At 39.1% G+C, this 17,081-nt stretch overlaps 1 protein-coding gene across 2 annotated transcripts in view; it reads right to left on the bottom strand.

Moving 5' to 3' along the window:
* The window catches only part of gnav1 (guanine nucleotide binding protein (G protein) alpha v1), a 33,084-nt gene that overhangs the window by 10,938 nt on the left and 5,065 nt on the right, over window positions 1-17,081 (bottom strand). For both annotated transcript variants that reach the window (XM_061769892.1, XM_061769891.1), the window contains exons 3-5: window positions 10,093-10,185; window positions 9,536-9,696; window positions 6,336-6,464 (exon numbers count right to left, since the gene is read on the bottom strand). In XM_061769892.1, coding sequence (XP_061625876.1) covers window positions 6,336-6,464; window positions 9,536-9,696; window positions 10,093-10,185 — 383 coding nt within the window. The remainder of the gene's footprint in view (window positions 1-6,335; window positions 6,465-9,535; window positions 9,697-10,092; window positions 10,186-17,081) is intronic.

The following is a 17,081-nucleotide window of genomic DNA, read 5'->3' as shown; positions in this document are numbered from 1 at the left end:
CGACGCTGCCTGATTCTGACTGCTCATTGGTCATTCGCCGAAGTGTTTAATGACGTCCCGCCCCCGCCTGCACGCTGGCTGCTCATTGGTCATTCGCCGAAGATTCAGAAGTGAGTGACAGAACGCTACAGTAGTTCCCTTTCCGCTCCCAGCCGACTCGCTTGCCTCACTGCGGCGACCAAGCTAAAAGAACGAATCATTACACAAACTGATTCGGTTCAGTTGGCTCACTAAAAAGATTCGTTCTTCTGAACGAAACGTTACCGAATGAAACAACAAAAACGTGCACACGCAAGAATGAACAAATAAAAGTAGCGAATGGAATGTCAAGCATTGTAACGGAGTAAAAGTATCAATCGTTCACATAAACACAAGTAAAACGTACAGTGAATTTAAAGTACTCTGATAAGTACAGTTTATGAAAAATGTTACTTGAGTCAATGTAACGGAGTAAATGTAGCGCGTTACTACCCACCTCTGGTGCGCGGATATCCTCGTCTCAGTGGACGGCTACTTCTATTTGTATTTGTGCTGCGTGATCAACTGCATGACTACAGTACTGTACAACTGCACATATGCACAGAAACTATGTGCAGTCAGTCAAAATGTCAAACAAAGGCTAAACAACTTGAAATATTTGTTTTTTGTCAAGTAAATGCAGCGTGGCTGCAGTTGCAGCTCGTCAGAACAAATTAAGCATTATGATAGTCGAAGATTGGTTTTAATTCAAGTCTGCAAATTCTCATTCGATGATCACACCCATTGGAATCCCAATTCGAGTCACCACCCAATTGTGAACAGATTTCTGCCAGATAAGAGGGAGAACGTGTGAGAGGCAGGAATCTGATCCGTACTGCAGCACCACCTGGGACTTTGCTCTCCTCAATCAAATGTGACATTATTGGTGAAATTGACCTCCACAGGCTTCAAAGCAAACAAAAAGATGCAAACATTTTCTTTTAATGTATAAGAATGTGCTCCTGGGTGAATCATCAGTGGGGAAAAAAGGAATGGAGCAAAAAGTAACTTTCATGAAAACATGATACCACTTCATTTACAATCAAACTGATTCTATGTTTAATGATGAAACACTGATTTTTGGATTTACAGTAATTGGAACTCAATAAATATGAAAGAACCTTCAATTGCATAGTCATTGCCCCCACTGAAAATGCTTAATTAATTATCAGTACACAGTACACAGTACACTGCTTAGAAAAATAAAGTTAGAAAGAAAGTGTAACTCCAAGAAACTGACACCATATGGGTGAAATGAGGGCCAGACATCCACAAGTGGGGCCTGTGCTCACAGCCCGGCACCACGCAGTCAGATTTGCATTTGCAAGAGAATGGCGGAATCGGCAGATACAGGAGGCCACTCGACCGCCCGTTCTCTTCACAGATGAGAGCAGAGTCACACTGAGCAAATGTGACATGGAGGATATGCAGAGGGAGAACGTTCTGCTATCAAATCATCTTACACTGGGACGTGAAATGTCAGCGTGCATACAGGCACATGGAGCGCATACTTGCCCCCCCTCCTCCCTTCAACAAATTACACAATGTAATCAATCAAAGCTTTTCAACTAGACTACATTCATTAAGATCTGTGATTTAAATGTTCTCTTTACATTTTTAGTAATGTAGTTATAGCTACCTATGCAGCAAGTTGCCTTTTTTTTTTTTTTTTTTTTTTAACTTATCAGGGAGCGGAACTCGATTTATTTATTTATTTTTACTTTGTTTCCGAGGAGTGAAATTGCTTCAGCAAGACACGAATGAGGCGGCGAGGTCACTAAAATTCGGTGAACTCGGATTGTAAAAATAAATTTAAAAAACTCACAGCTACTTGATAGAAAACTCGGAGAAGCAGCTTTAAGAAAAACTTTGTACTGTGGTGTATACAGATTTTTGGCGAGAAATATAAAAGGGTCATGTGGTCTATGAGTGTTTGCCATATCATGATTCACATGATACAAAGTACTAGTAGAACAGTCATGCAGCATAATTAAAGTGCATGATATGCTGTGAAAATTGATATTTTCTCATAAAATGAACCGTGCCAATTGTTTAGGTGAGCTCAGGAAGACTGTAAAGGTTTTTTCATTAAGTTTTTCATTTAGCGTTATTTTCATTGCATCCGTAATTGTTTCTTATACAATTTAAGTACTATACTTCAGAATATTCGGTACATGAATATCTGTCATGCTGTATGAATTTCTTCTTTATTTACATATCTCCTGCTTGCTCAAAAACAGTGACTATCATGGCCACATATGAATGCAAAGGTTTTTTTCAATATTGAAAGAATGATTAAAAAAATGAATCAATTTGTCACATGGATTGTCTACCAAATACCCATCAAAAATCTATGTGAGCCAGGAAGGGAACAATGGCACACAAAATGTGTACAGTTATCAAAGTAAAGGCAGTTCTGAAAAATAGAGAGCGGGCTGGGTAATGTTCTTCAACATTATACACATTAGTGAGGCATAACAGAGAAAGAGCAGTAAATCAGCAGCACCCAGAGACGTACAAACAGCATTTAGATGTTGACTTGAGTCATCTGCTGACAAACTGACTCAGGTTACATTGTTTATATACTTATGAAAAGCGGACCTAATGTGTTTCATAATGATCACTCAATATGAGATGTGGGGGTGAGGGACAAGTTAATATTGTAGAAGCTTCACTGCCGAGGTAGTCCTCAGGTAGACATTACTAACAACAGAGGGCGCATAATTAAATTTTTTTGTAATACATATTCCTCCAAACATTGTGTTTGTCTAATCAAATGTGTCACAATAACATTGCCAATCAACTCAGCTAATCAACATCATTCAAATTCAACAGTGGAAAACCCTTAATCCTTAGTGCTGTTTTTATAAAACGCACACTCATAAATTGTATTTTCGCATGAATCAAAAACCTGCTAGAAACAAAGATGGTGGCCTTTGCTCGCTACCGTAAGTCTCATTTGCTTTGGATACATATTGTATGCCTTCAGACACTGCGTGTCTCTAGTCGAATGTGTCACAATAACACTATTAATCACTTCGGCTCATTAACATGTCCAATTCGATCAAACAGTGGAAAATCTCACATACTCCTTTGTGCTGTTTTTATGAAACACACTCATAAATGTTGTATTTCCATATGCATCAAACAAATTGCTACGAACAAAGATGGTGGCTATTGCGGTTTCTGATCTCAACTAGCATGCTGTTAAGACATAAAATGAAATCACCATAGAAAACATTTGGTTAGAATATACCAAAATTCTCTGGTTTCATGATGGCTCAGTTGTCAATACGCATGGTAGGATGGATTTAATTTGTGCCAATAAATAGCGCACTTTTGCAACAATAGCATGCACAAACAGCACTGGTTGGTACACTGTTGTGGGAGCATAACAAAAAAAAAAAAAAAAAACAGAAAATCCAAAATGTACAGACATAATATGCAATTTATGTCAGTGGATCCTGCCGATTCACAGCTGCCTAACTACGCATAGCATGTGGGAGCACGGCAGAGACACTGTAGCCCAAAATATTATACTTTAGGGAAGATGTACAAACACCAATATTGTAATCTAATAAAGTTGGGACATTAAGTAAAATGTAAATAAAAATAGAATACAATGATTTGCAAACGTCAACCTATATTCAATTGAATACACTACAAACACAAGATAGAAAAAACTGATAAACTTTGTCATTTTGCAAATATTCACTCATTTTGAATTTGATGCCTGAAACACTTTCCCAAAAAGCTGGAATAGCGGTATGTTTACCACTGTGTTACATCACCATTTCTTTTAACAACACTCAATAAGCATTTAGGAACTGAGGACACTAACTGCTAAAGCTTTGTAGGTCGAATTCTTTCCCAGTATTGGTTGATGTACAACTTCAGTTGCTAAACAGTTCGATGTCTCCGCTCTGGTATTTTGCGCTTTGTAATCCAACACACATTTTCAATGAGAGACAGTTCTGGACTTAACACGTGTAGAATGTGAATTGGCATTGCCTTACAGAAATAAGCAAGGAAGTGTCGGGAAAAGAAATGCTTCTTGGATGGCAGCATATGTTGCTCCAAAACCTGTATGTACCTTTCAGAATTAATGGCGCTTTCACAGATGTGCACATTACCCATGCAGATGATAACATTCCTAAACTCCTTGCAATTGTACGTTGAGAAAAATTGCTCTTAAACCGTTGGACTATTTGCTCACGCAGTTATTCGCAAAGCGGTGATCCTCGCCCCGTCCTTGCATGTGAACCACTGAACCTTTCGGGGATGCTCCCTTTATACACAATCATGACACTCACCCAATTCCAATTAACTCGTTCACCTGTAGAATGTTCCAAACAAGTGGTTTTTTTAGCATTCCTCAACTTTCCCCACTCTTTTTTTGCCTCTGTCCCAGCATTTTTGGAACGTGTTACAGGCATCACATTAAAAATGAGAGAATATTTTGCAAAAGAACAGTAGGTTCATCAGTTGGAACAAATGTCTTGTCTTTGTAGTGTATTCAATTCAATATAGGTTGGAAAGGCTTTGCAGGTCATTGTATTCTCTTTTCTGAATTTACGTTTTACACAACATCCCAACTTTATTAGAATTTGGGTGTGTATTTTTTCAAGTTGTAGGCATAGTTTGATGGCTAACTTCACACTGCAGTAGTAGAACTGGTTATTATGAATAAGGAAGTGGCAATAGCACCAAATGGTCAATGGAATGGGAGGGCGCTTGGTAATTATATAGTGGGGGAGGGCCGACTCACGAAAAAGTATACACCCCAGCCTACGTGTCATCGGAAAAATCCGGACAACTGAGATGGTGAAAAAGTGTTTAGAGCTCAACAATTCAATTCGAAATTGTTCTCAGTGTTTGGATGTTTTCAGCATTTACCTTCAACCATACTTAATATATATAGATAAAAAACACAAAAAATACTTTAATGAGTCTTTAACGATTAAGACATTTTAAAAATCAGATCTTTTTTAGCCGACACCGATATGCTGAAAATCGCATGATCAGTCCAGATTTTTTGATCATGTCAACCGAAGGTTTGAATGAAAAAGAACATTTTGTTTTTAATGTAACACTATTATCTCGTGGCCCGATCGACCACAACAAATGAGGATTTGACTAATTGAAAAAAATATCTGTGGCCCTTTAAGATTTGTTCGTGAGCACCTTGTCTATACTGTATATGCCCTGTGATTGTCTGGCAACCGGTCCAGGGTGTACCCTGCCACTCACCCAAAGTCAGCTGGGATAGACTCCAGCTCACCTGCCACCCTAGTGAGGATAAGCAGTACAGGAAATGGATGGATGGATCCAGTGATAATTTGTCTTTTAAAAATGTATGTTGAATATCCAATATCTAACTTCAATAGTGTGTATAAACTAATGTAAGTTTGTATTGTTTATTATAAGTATCATTTGATTACATAACCGCGTCAATGGTCTAACATTTTCACCAGTATTAAAACCTAACATCGTAATTATGACAGATGTTCATCCAAGGCACAGGTGTCAAACTCGAGGCTCATTTTATGTGGCCCGCGAAAGCAAATCATGTGCGTCAACTTCTTGCTAAATTCTGTACCACAATTTTAAATTGTCATATTTAATAAATAATAATGAGATATGGCAAGCATTTTTTGTTACCAAACACCTCTTTTCGTAACTTGAACAGCAGTTGAATAAATATTATCCTTGACCCTGATTTCAAAACTAGTTATCCATCAATTTGTCATGTACATGTAATAATATGATGAGGTGATCAAACATTTTTGGGGCTTTCACATTCATAAGGGCCCTCTGAGGGAAACCGTAACTATAATGTGGCCCACGACAAAAATGAGTTTGACACCCCTGACCAGGCCATGAAGAAATTAAGTTCATTATGTGTCATCCTGTCAAGACCAATGGAAATGAGTTTAGCCATGGAGGGATAATGAAGAAAGATGTATTATGTGACACTGCCCCATTGATCAGGGAAGAATTTTATGATTTGACATCCACCCTCTGCTTCTATACTGATAAGGCCACGACAGAGATGCTATTGACTTAAAGTGTGTGTGTGCGCGCGCGCGCATGTGTGCTGCCATATTGACTTTTTGATGAATAAAACTGCCCATCTCCATCTCACATCTGCGGCCTATCACAAGGCTGTAGACCGATAACAGTGCCTCAGCTCAAAAAGTGGAGTAAATTTGGATGAAATTTGTTTTGGAGACTTGTTAAGACCTTCAGGAGTCGGAGGTGTCCATAGTCTGCTACAATGTCACAAAGGATAGGTGAAGAAATTATAAACTGTCTACCTGAAAGTGAGGTGCTTGACTTTGAACTGGGTCTCTATCACGCCTGTAGTCCTCAGTCTTACGCGCAGAACATCCATCTCTGTGGGGACGTAGTCCGGAGACGAGATGCGGCTCATATTTTCAAAGAAACTAAAACAAACAACAGAGAGAGGGACAAAAAGGTGCAAAAGGTCAAAAACAGAGGAGACGACAGCTAAATAAAATACAAATTTTAAAAATGAATAACCTGGAGACAAGATTGAGATCAAAGTGAAAATCAGGAATCAATTGCAAGTGTTGTGTATGTGCATAGGTACATATCACAAGGCCATTACTAGACACAGCAGGTTGAGTGTGCAGTGATAAGATTGAAGCCCCAGGGGGCGCAGTGGCTCATCGTGATGAATATTCACACTGGTTTACCATAACAACATACTGAAGCTAAACTTTCAAACAGATTCGCTATGAACACAATTAGCACAACCAAGTGTGCCGTGTGCCACCCGAAGTGTGATCTTTATGTAAACACACATACACACGACATCTAAAAGTAGCTAGGCTGACTGTGACATTCTCAACTCGTCAACCTGAATCAGTTTCTTGGACAGCGAGATGGATCCTGCTGTTTAGTAAACATAACATAACACGACACAACACTGCTTGGAAGATGTTACAACCCCAATTCCAATGAAGTTGGGACATTCTGTTAAACAAATAAAAACAGAATACAATGATTTGCAAATCATGTTCAACCTATATTTAATTGAATACACGACAAAGACAAGATAATTAATGTTCAAACTGATAAACTTTATTGTTTTTAGCAAATAATCATTAACTTAGAATTTTATGGCTGCAACACGTTCCAAAAAAAGCAGGGACAGGGTCATGATTACCACTGTTTCATCACCTATTCTTTTAACAACATTCAATAAACGTTTGGGAACTGAGCACACTAATTGTTGAAGCTTTGTATTTGGAATTCCTTCCCATTCTTGCTTGATGTACAGCTCTCCATTGTCGTATTTTACGCTTCATAATTCGCCACACATTTTCAATGGGAGACAGGTCTGGACTGCAGGCAGGCCAGTCTATTACCCGCACTCTTTTACCATGAAGCCACGCTGTTGTAACACGTGCGGAATGTGGTTTGGCATTGTCTTGTTGAAACAAGCAGGGGCTTCCATGAAAAAGACGTTGCTTGGATGGCAGCACGTTTCTCCAAAACCTGTATGTACCGTTCAGCATTAATGGTGCCTTCACAGATGTGTAAGTTACCCATGCCATTGGCACTAACACAGCCCTATACCATCATAGATGCTGGCTTTTGAACTTTGCGTCCATAACAGTCCGGATGGTTCTTTTCCTCTTTGGCCCGGAGGACACGACGTCCACAATTTCCAAAAACAATTTGAAATGTGGACTCGTCGGACCACAGAACACTTTTCCACTTTCCATCAGTCCATCTCAGATGAGTCCGGGCCCAGAGAAGCCGGCATTCAATGTTGGTTTTCGGCCTTGTCGCTTACATGCAGTGATTTCTCCAGATTCTCTGAAACTTTATTATTATATTACGGACCGTAGATAATGAAATCCCTGAATTCCTTGCAATTGTACGTTGAGGAGCATTGTCCTTAAACTGTTCGACAATTTTCTAACGCACTTGTTCACAAAGAGGTGAACCTCGCCCCATCTTTGCTTGTGAATGACTGAGCAATTCAGGGAAGCTCCTTTTATACCCAATCATGGCACCCACCTGTTCCCAATTAGCCTGTTCACCTGTGGGATGTTCCAAACAGGTGTTTGATGAGCATTCCTCAACTTTCTCAGTCTTTTTTGCCACCTGTCCCAGCTTTTTTGAAACGTGTTGCAGTCATAAAATTCTAAGTTAATGATTATTTGCTAAAAACAATAAGGTTTATCAGTTTGAACATTATCTTATCTTTGTAGTGTATTCAATTAAATATAGGTTGAACATGATTTGCAAGTCATTGTATTCTGTTTTTATTTGTTTAACACAATGTCCCAACTTCCTTGGAATTGGGGTTGTGTATACGTATATATACATACATACACACACACACACACACACACACATTACGGTAAAAGTAGTAGTACAGTTAATACATTTCGCAGTATGTATTGTACTTTTACTGAACTACAGGAGCAGATATCAGTACTACTACTTTTACCAGTGTGATATTTTACAGAAGTATCTTTATCTTTTACTTTAGTACAGAGTGTGAGTACTTATGCCACCTCTGGTGGCTCTCAGTGGGGGACCAGTGGGGCCTGTCGGTGTAGATAACTGCAGCGGTGCAGCCTCTCGCTGGGTGGAGAATTAGACCAGACGGCCTCCCCCAGCTCTCACGTACTTGCCAACTTCTCTACAGTTAACTTTCATTTTTAGCTCAAACCATGCCCAGATTTTCCACCAGGGAGAGTTAAAGGTTTTACATTTTAAGCACATATTTACAAAGAAAACACATTTATGTATTGTATGTGGTATAATGTGTGAACCGGCTTAGGATGTGAACCTTTACCTCTGCCAGGTGCAAAATATTGTTCGGCACGAGGTTATGTTTTGATCACCATTTGCTGGTAGGTTGGTTAGTTAGGTTAATCAGTTAAAAGCTTTTTAAAAAACACTCCAAAGAACTATGTAGAGGGGGCCAATAAGCCTTGAAATTTTAACTCAGATCCAGGTAAATGTGCAAACTGAGGAATGACTTACCACTTTTCTCCCTTAAGATTTGCCTGCATTGAAGCCATGTGCGGCAGTGATACACCATATCTAGCAGATGATGAGGTGCGGTGGGTAAAATAAAAAAAGTATAAAAATAAAAATGTATACAAATGAATAAATAAATTGCTGTGTGTGGAAATCATTTTGTAATTACTGCCACCAACAGGCCTGGAATGGACAATTGGTGCATCATAATATTTTAGTCAAAGCCAGACAGTTTTAGGATTGTTAGTCCTGTGCATATACAGTAGCTTTGCCCTGCTGGGTGTGGTTCTAGTAGTTTTTGTTTATCATGACACTGGCTGTTTAATACCCAGTGGCAGCAAGCACATGGCTGAGTACCAGCCGTAAAGTCCAACTAATTAGACCCCTGCATCTTTTCAGCACAGCGTGTGTGTGTGTGTGTGTGTGTGTGGGTATGTGTGTGTGTGCCCGCGCGCGCGAGCGTATGTTGGCATGCTAGGAGAGCACTTACTACAGCGCTGAGTCATTGAGCTCGTACTCGTACCCCCGGGCCACCGCAGCTCTCACCCCCTGGTCACCCCACAAACAGGACAGGGCGTGGCCCAAGAAAGGAAAAAAGATCTGATCTTCGTCAAAAGAGCGACCACACGACAGCACAGAGTGGGCATGCACCTGAGAGAAAAGACACACATTTGTATTTATGAATACAATCACTGGCTGCTCTCTATACATAATTATTAATATAAAGTGTCCGGCGGACATGCACACATACATGCAGCACTGGTGCCAATTATCAAAGGAAATACTTTGATCATCATCTCCTCCCAACAGGATGTGATCAGTGGGTGGAAAGTCTGTGAGCTATATTACTTTGGAGTGTAAATCAAGTTAAACCTCAGGAATCTTAAATTGTCAGTAGCGCATACAATTTAATGTGGAGTGGGAGGATGGGGCAGCCATAGTGGTAAGATGCTGCTCCACAGTGGTGATCTGGTGTCAGTGCAGGAAATAAGTGCCACTGAAAAAAGTAGACGAGGCAAGGGAGCAAATAGAAGGGAAGTGGTCTACCTTGTTCCTGCTGTTAGCCAGGTTGATGCGGAGGACGCCCATGCCATGAAGAACAAACTTCATAGAGGTCAGGAGGTTATCCAACACTGCTGGCTGACACAGCCAACACGCATTAATATACAGAGTGTTTCAAATATTTTGAACATAATTTTGTAGTCTAACGACATAGCCAAATGTCACTGGAATGATCTCAAATTGAATTGTATCAGATGACCGAAGAGTAATGTTAAACTTACATTTCATTGAATGCTTTGCTTTTTTCAGGGTGACAAATGACATTCACCAGCAAATATCAGTCATTTTGTGTGTTAGAATATACAGCGAACCCCAGCATATACACAGTTCACTTAGTCATGGATAAAAAAAAATTTACCTATACGTAATTATTTGCTTAAAAAAAAAACTATTTGCTGTTTTAGTGCTCAGACTAAAGCTCTGCCTCCTATAAAAGTATAGCTTTGTTGCCATTTTGGTGCTAAGAAACTGCAGTATGTTGTGAGTTGAGGAACTTCATGTAGTGCGTTGCCACTTTAGTGGCAAGGAACTATTCTGAGGTGAGTCGAGGAGATTTATGTAGTGCTTTGCTGCCATCTTGTGACAGCTATAGGTAATTAAAGTATAAACCTTTTGGGCGGGGGCATCAATTACTCGTGGATTTTCACTATTCGTAGCACAAATCAATCCCTAATACTATACGCTCGAACAGACAAACCAGTGTGCAGTGTGCATTTTTGACAAAATTCAATAAAAATACACTAACTGGAACGCAGATTTGGTCATGGAATAAAACAAAAAAGGGAAACGTATTGTGCCACAGGCAGTTGCGCATATTGAACACGTGAAGCATTTTCAAATTAGTTCCTGTTTGAATTTGGTGGAATCCTGATAAAAAAAAAAAAATTAAAATCTTATTTTTTCAACATAAAGCACATTTCATTTTGTTGAAGACCTGTACAATAAATAGTCCAAGACATTGTTTCTAAACCAACATGACAGCATGAGGACGTATGTACTGTATGTATGTATGTACTGTATGTTCCCCCCAATAGCTACCTCCCAGCCTTTATTTGCATACAGTTTTGGAATGTCAAACAACGTTACCAGGATTTTACAATTTATGTCGAGTGAAACTCAAGTTTAAAACAAAATAAAAAGCACTTAAAAAAACAAAACATGAACAAGAACACCTTTAATACTGCGTGGCGATCTTATTCACAACACAAACTTAATTCATTTGCGAAACAGTGTACTGTATGCATTTCTGTGCTGCAGTTTTGGTTAGCAACAAAGTTCAAATTGGCTCTGCAGTTACTACTGTTGTTACGATTTATTCTCCGTGCAAACAGTAATGTTTAGGAACGCAGATAATTACAGGTACTAACAAGTTTTTGGAGGGAGGTGATTGTCTTTAGGAAAATTAGGGTTCAGTTTCTTGCCCAAGGACACTTCGACAAGCGGACTGTCGCAGCCGGGACTCGAACCAATGACTGGTCACTGGACAACCCGCTCTACCTACTGAGCCACAGGTGCCAATACTTCTGTCATTCTCAAAAGGATCTCAGGATGTTGTGCAGTTGTGGCCACGTTCAAACTCACTTTAAATATCGCTGTTTGGAAATATGCACTCATGAACATCACCGAAGCTGTATGTCGGGGAGTTTGTACAGTACTTTACTACAAAAAATTTGGACTCAATTATTATCATCATCATCATTATAGATTAAGACATGTTTTCGGAACAAAATTAGTGAAAAGTTAAGAGTAAACAATACAGCATGTTTGCATATGTAATTAGATTGTAGTTGGGTGTGTAAACGGGTGGATCCCCCCCCCAAAAAAATAAATAACTAAACAGTACTACCAGGCTTTTTGTCAGTGTACTACAAGGCACACCTGCCTCACAGTTCTGAGGACCTGTGTTCAAATCCGGCCTCGCCTGTGTGTTCACCCCCCGTGCCTGTGTGGATTTTCTCCGGGTACTCTGGTTTCCTCCCACATTCCAAAAACATGCATGGTAGGTTGATTGAAGACTTTAAATTGCCCGTAGGTGTGAATGTGACTGCGGATAGTTTTTTGTTTATATGTGCCCTGCAATTGGATGGCAACCAGTACAAGGTGGACCCCACCGCTCGCCCAAAGTTAGCTGGACTCCAGCACGCCCGCAACCCTCGTGAGGATAAGGGGTACAGATAATGAATGAATGAATGAAATCAATGAATACTACAAGGCACAATTGCACACTGTTTTCGTAACTACAAATAAGTGAATCACATAGTTGTCTCAAACAGTTTTCAAGTTCCTTTTCTTACTGAACAAACAAGACAAAAAACAACAGACTTAATGACAGCAAAATAGTCTGAACAGCAACACAAAGCCAGAACTGAAGACACAAAGAGCCTCAAGAGAGTTAAACAGTCTGAATACCAAAATGAATACAAATACATGAAAAGAAAAACTGTAGTAGTCCTAAAAGTTCAGTTCTCTAGATGCTTTTGTTCATAATTTGATCCTTCGGCACATTCCTAAACCAAAAGTTAGCAGAACACACACACAAACAACACATTCTTTTTCTGTCAAATACAGTGTCTAAACTATATTTGTTTGTTTTTTTGTATCGTATATTGTGTTCAAGTAGGCATTGACAGAAATGGAAAGGTTTACTTTGTATGATAAGAATACCACAACAAAAATGCTTAAAATGGCCCAAACAATGTATTCATATAATAGTTTGTACACAACGATACCTAGTTACATTCATAACCATGGGCAATATAGTCTCCAATAAACGCAAGATACTGTACATCATTTTGGGACTGTGAAAGGCACTGCAAACTGACACCACAATAATAAACAGTTAAATTAATACTTATTTGTCAATCAAAGCTGAATTTTTCATTATCTTTGTAAAGGCATAATTTGAAATGCAACTTTTGTATAGGATATCATTACAGGTTTATCAAATTTGGAGCAAGTGAGTGGGTATATGCATGGAATGTGCTGTGTTTAAAGCTACGAGCTGATTCTCAAAATGTACAGTGTCCATCTGGGCTCAGACAAAATGTGCACAATAGTAGTAACTTACAAAACAGCTCAAAACTCTGCTTTAGTGCTCAGAAATAAGGGATTTAATCGACTTAGCAGCAGAGAGGCTCCTACAGAGAATGAAAAAAGTATTTGTGTGTGTTAGACAGCACCCCCACATGACCCGTCTGTCTCCTGCCAGCTAACGATAAGCTTTGCATTCCATTACGATTCTATCACAGTCTGATGGCTACTCTGTTTAGTGTCCACATAGGGAATTGTTGCCATTTCAATAAAATGTGCCTGAAAGCGACACCACTTCACAAAAACATCAGTCTCTTTTACGAGAACTTTGTCGACATCGCTATAGTGGTTCGGGAGGCAAATGAAGCGGAAACTCCAAGGTGCAGGCCAAATCCTCAAAGTCAGATGGTGGGAACCATCATCATGTGTGACATTACACTAGATTTAATCAAAACATGTTAGACTTCAGTTCAGTGATCATACTATAACCCCAATTCCAATGAAGTTGGGACGTTGTGTTAAACATAAAAACAACAGCCAACACACAGGAAAGCAAGTGCAGCGTAAAATGGCCTTGATGCTTTGAGCTACGTACTATGCACTGTATATTATGGATCTACTTGGTAAGATTAACATTTGTATGTAATTGATATTGAATTAATTTTGTTGCTCATATTGTACCTTCAATGGTGGAGTCAGAAGAAACTGTCGGAAAAACAATCCACTTTTGTACAACTACGAAGCCACGCTATTGTAACACGTGCGGAATGTGGTTTGGCATTGTCTTGCTGAAATAAGCAGGGGCGTCCATGAAAAAGATGTTGCTTGGCTTGGCTGTGCCAAACCACAATGTGCACGTGTTACAACAGTGTGGCTTCGTAGTAAAAGAGTGCGGGTACTAGACTGGCCTGCCTGCAGTTCCGACCTGTCTCCCATTGAAAATGCGTGGCGCATTATGAAGCGTAAAATACGACAACGGAGACCCCGGACTGTTGAACAGCTGAAGCGGTACATCAAGCAAGAATGGGAAAGAATTCCACCTACAAAGCTTCAACAATTAGTATCCTCAGTTCCCAAATGTTTATTGAATGTTGTTAAAAGAAAAGGTGATGTAACACAGTGGCAAACATGACCCTGTCCCAGCTTTATAATCACTTGCCAAAAACAAAGTGCATCAGTTTGAACATTCAATATTTTGTCTTTGTAGTGTATTCAATTAAATATAGGTTGAACTATGAATTGCAAATCATTCTATTCTGTTTTTATTTATATGTTTAACACAACGTCCCAACTTCATTGGAATTGGCACTGCACATCACCCTAAAAACACCATGCCAACAGTGAAGTTCGGAGGTGAGAACATGATGGTGTGGGGCTGCTTTTCAGCAAATGGTACTGGTAAACTTCATATTACTGAAGGAAGGATGAATGGGCAAATGTACCAAGACATTCTTGACAAAAAATCTGCTGCCATCCACGAGGATGATGAAAATGAAACGAGGGTGGATTTCAGCAGGATAATTATCCAAAACATACTGCCAAGGAAACTCTCAATTGCTTTCAAAGAAAAAATATAAAGCTGCTAGAATGGCCCAGCCAAGCACCTGAATTGAATCCAATCGAAAATCTGTGGAAAGAAGTTAAATTCAAGGTCCATAAAAGAAGCCCACGGAACCTTCAAGATTTGAAGACTGCTTGTGTTGAGGAATGGGCTAAAAATCACACCAGAGCAATGTGTGCGACTAGTTTCTCCATACAAGAGGCGTCTTGAAGCTGTCATTGCAAACAAAGGCTTTTGTACAAAATGTTAAATAAATACCAGTTGGCGTGTTCAACACTTTTTCCCTGTCATTTCACATTATTACACACAACTTAATTTTGAACTTATTTGTTCTACTTTCTTTGTATGTATTGGGTTGTTGAAACATCTGGTGAAATTTTCATGTCAATAGCACCTTTGGAAACATATTTGAGAAAAATGGTGACGTGTTAAATACTTATTTCAGCCGCTGAAGTTACACCCTGAACTGGTTGCAAGCTAATTGCAGGGCACACAGACAAACCCCCACTCGCACTCACATTCACACTTACAGGCAATTTAGAGTCTTCAATTAACCTGTATATGTACATATTATACATACTGTATTATGCAAATTTCCACAATAAAGCAAAAATTTCCACAATGAAAAGTTAAATATGTTTCACAGAAAAATCTGCAGGACAGGGATGGATGAACTGTGACTTTATGGCTATTAATCAAGGCTTTAATTTTGGAAATAAAAAAATAAAATGTTAAAAAATGTTTTTAAAGACTTAAGGATCCTCAAACACTTTGCAACAAACATTTTTACTGTTCTGAAAATTACAACCAACAACTTTGAGTATCAATTTTGTAAACAATGCATACCGAAAAAGGAACCACAAAGCTCAAGATGTGTTGTGTTGTCTGCCAACAGACATACATGGTCTTCCTAATTCCAGAAATAACAAAATAACTGGGTGACAAGTTCCTCTCCATTATGTGAACATCTTTATGGTTAAAGCATGTTTAAAAGTAATGTGACTTATACCCTGAACACACACGTAAACTGTTCAAAGTACAGGTCCCTTGTGCACTACTATATGCTCTCATACAGAACAAATTATCGGCGTGTATTTTAATCCAAAACACAAGAAGGTGATTTATTTGTTGTTGTAACCTATCGTTGTTGCCTTTAAACCTTAGTCAATTGGAGATGCTTGTGTTTATGGACAACGACAATATGAGCAAAAACATTTCACAGATAATGATCAGTTGGAAAATTGTTGGCAGAGTCAGTGGATTCCTCATTCTCGTGTTTTTATTCTTGCCCCTTTCCACCCTTGTCTTATTCAATCTACAGTTCTTCTGCTCCCTCTGTGACTGATGCGTACTGGTACCTTATTTTTATGTTCACAAGGGCACACAAACACCATGAATCAGTTTCTGTAGGGACACTCTGCATGACAATTTATTTTTAAATGGGCTCTCTTGACATCAACAACCAAATAAAAAGAAAGAGTTGTGACCCTCTCGACGAACAACTGCAATAAAAACAAATCTTTCACTCACAAATAAGACAAGGCGCATAAAGCCTTGAAGTGTATTGTACAGTTAACTGGATTATGCTCCAGTTAACTGTGCAGTTAATTTTTTTTTGCCACTTAACCTCTAGGAAAAGTAAAACAAATTTTGCCACTTAACCTCTCTAGGAAAGTATACAGCAGGGGTGTCAAACTCTCTTTTTTATCTATTTTTTTTTTGTCTCGAGCCGCATTGTCCTTCTGATTTCCCTCAGAGGGCCGTTAGAACAGTGAAACCAGATAAATGTTTAATCATCACCTAAACACATTACCCTTACACAACAAATTGAGGGATAACTAGTTTTGAAATCAGAAGACAAGGATAATAGTTTGTTCAAGTATTGTTTAAGTTACTGTAGAAGAAGGGTTTGGTAACAGAAAAATGTAATATCTCAACATTATTGTTTATTATTATGACAATTTGGAATTTTGGTACAGATTTTGGCAAGAATCACGGAAATTCACGAGCATGATTTGCTTTAGCGGGCCACATAAAATGATGTGGTGGGCCGCATCTGGCCCCCGGGCCTTGAGTTGGACACCTATAGTATAGAGTAAAAAGACACCTGGACTCCAGTGTGCGTGTGACAGTGTAGAGGGAACAGCAGCAGCGTCAGCAGCCATATAACAACTCTCAATAATCTCTGAATCCATCCAGGGACACTGAGCCATTGTACTTGTCCAGGGTGGTGTTCAGCTGAGCGTCATTAATGCGCAAAATAAACAGTCGCCTTGTGTCATGGCATGAGTAACAAATACACAACAAAGAACCCAGCCCAATATTTATTAACCACAGATTGCTGTGTTTAACTTTACAAAACTGTGTGTATGTGTGTCTGTCT

This window comes from Phyllopteryx taeniolatus, chromosome 4 (genome assembly GCF_024500385.1).
Source record: "Phyllopteryx taeniolatus isolate TA_2022b chromosome 4, UOR_Ptae_1.2, whole genome shotgun sequence".
Lineage (NCBI taxonomy): Eukaryota > Metazoa > Chordata > Actinopteri > Syngnathiformes > Syngnathidae > Phyllopteryx > Phyllopteryx taeniolatus.
Note: the sequence above shows the minus strand (reverse complement) of the source record. Positions and strands in the feature narration are given on the sequence as shown.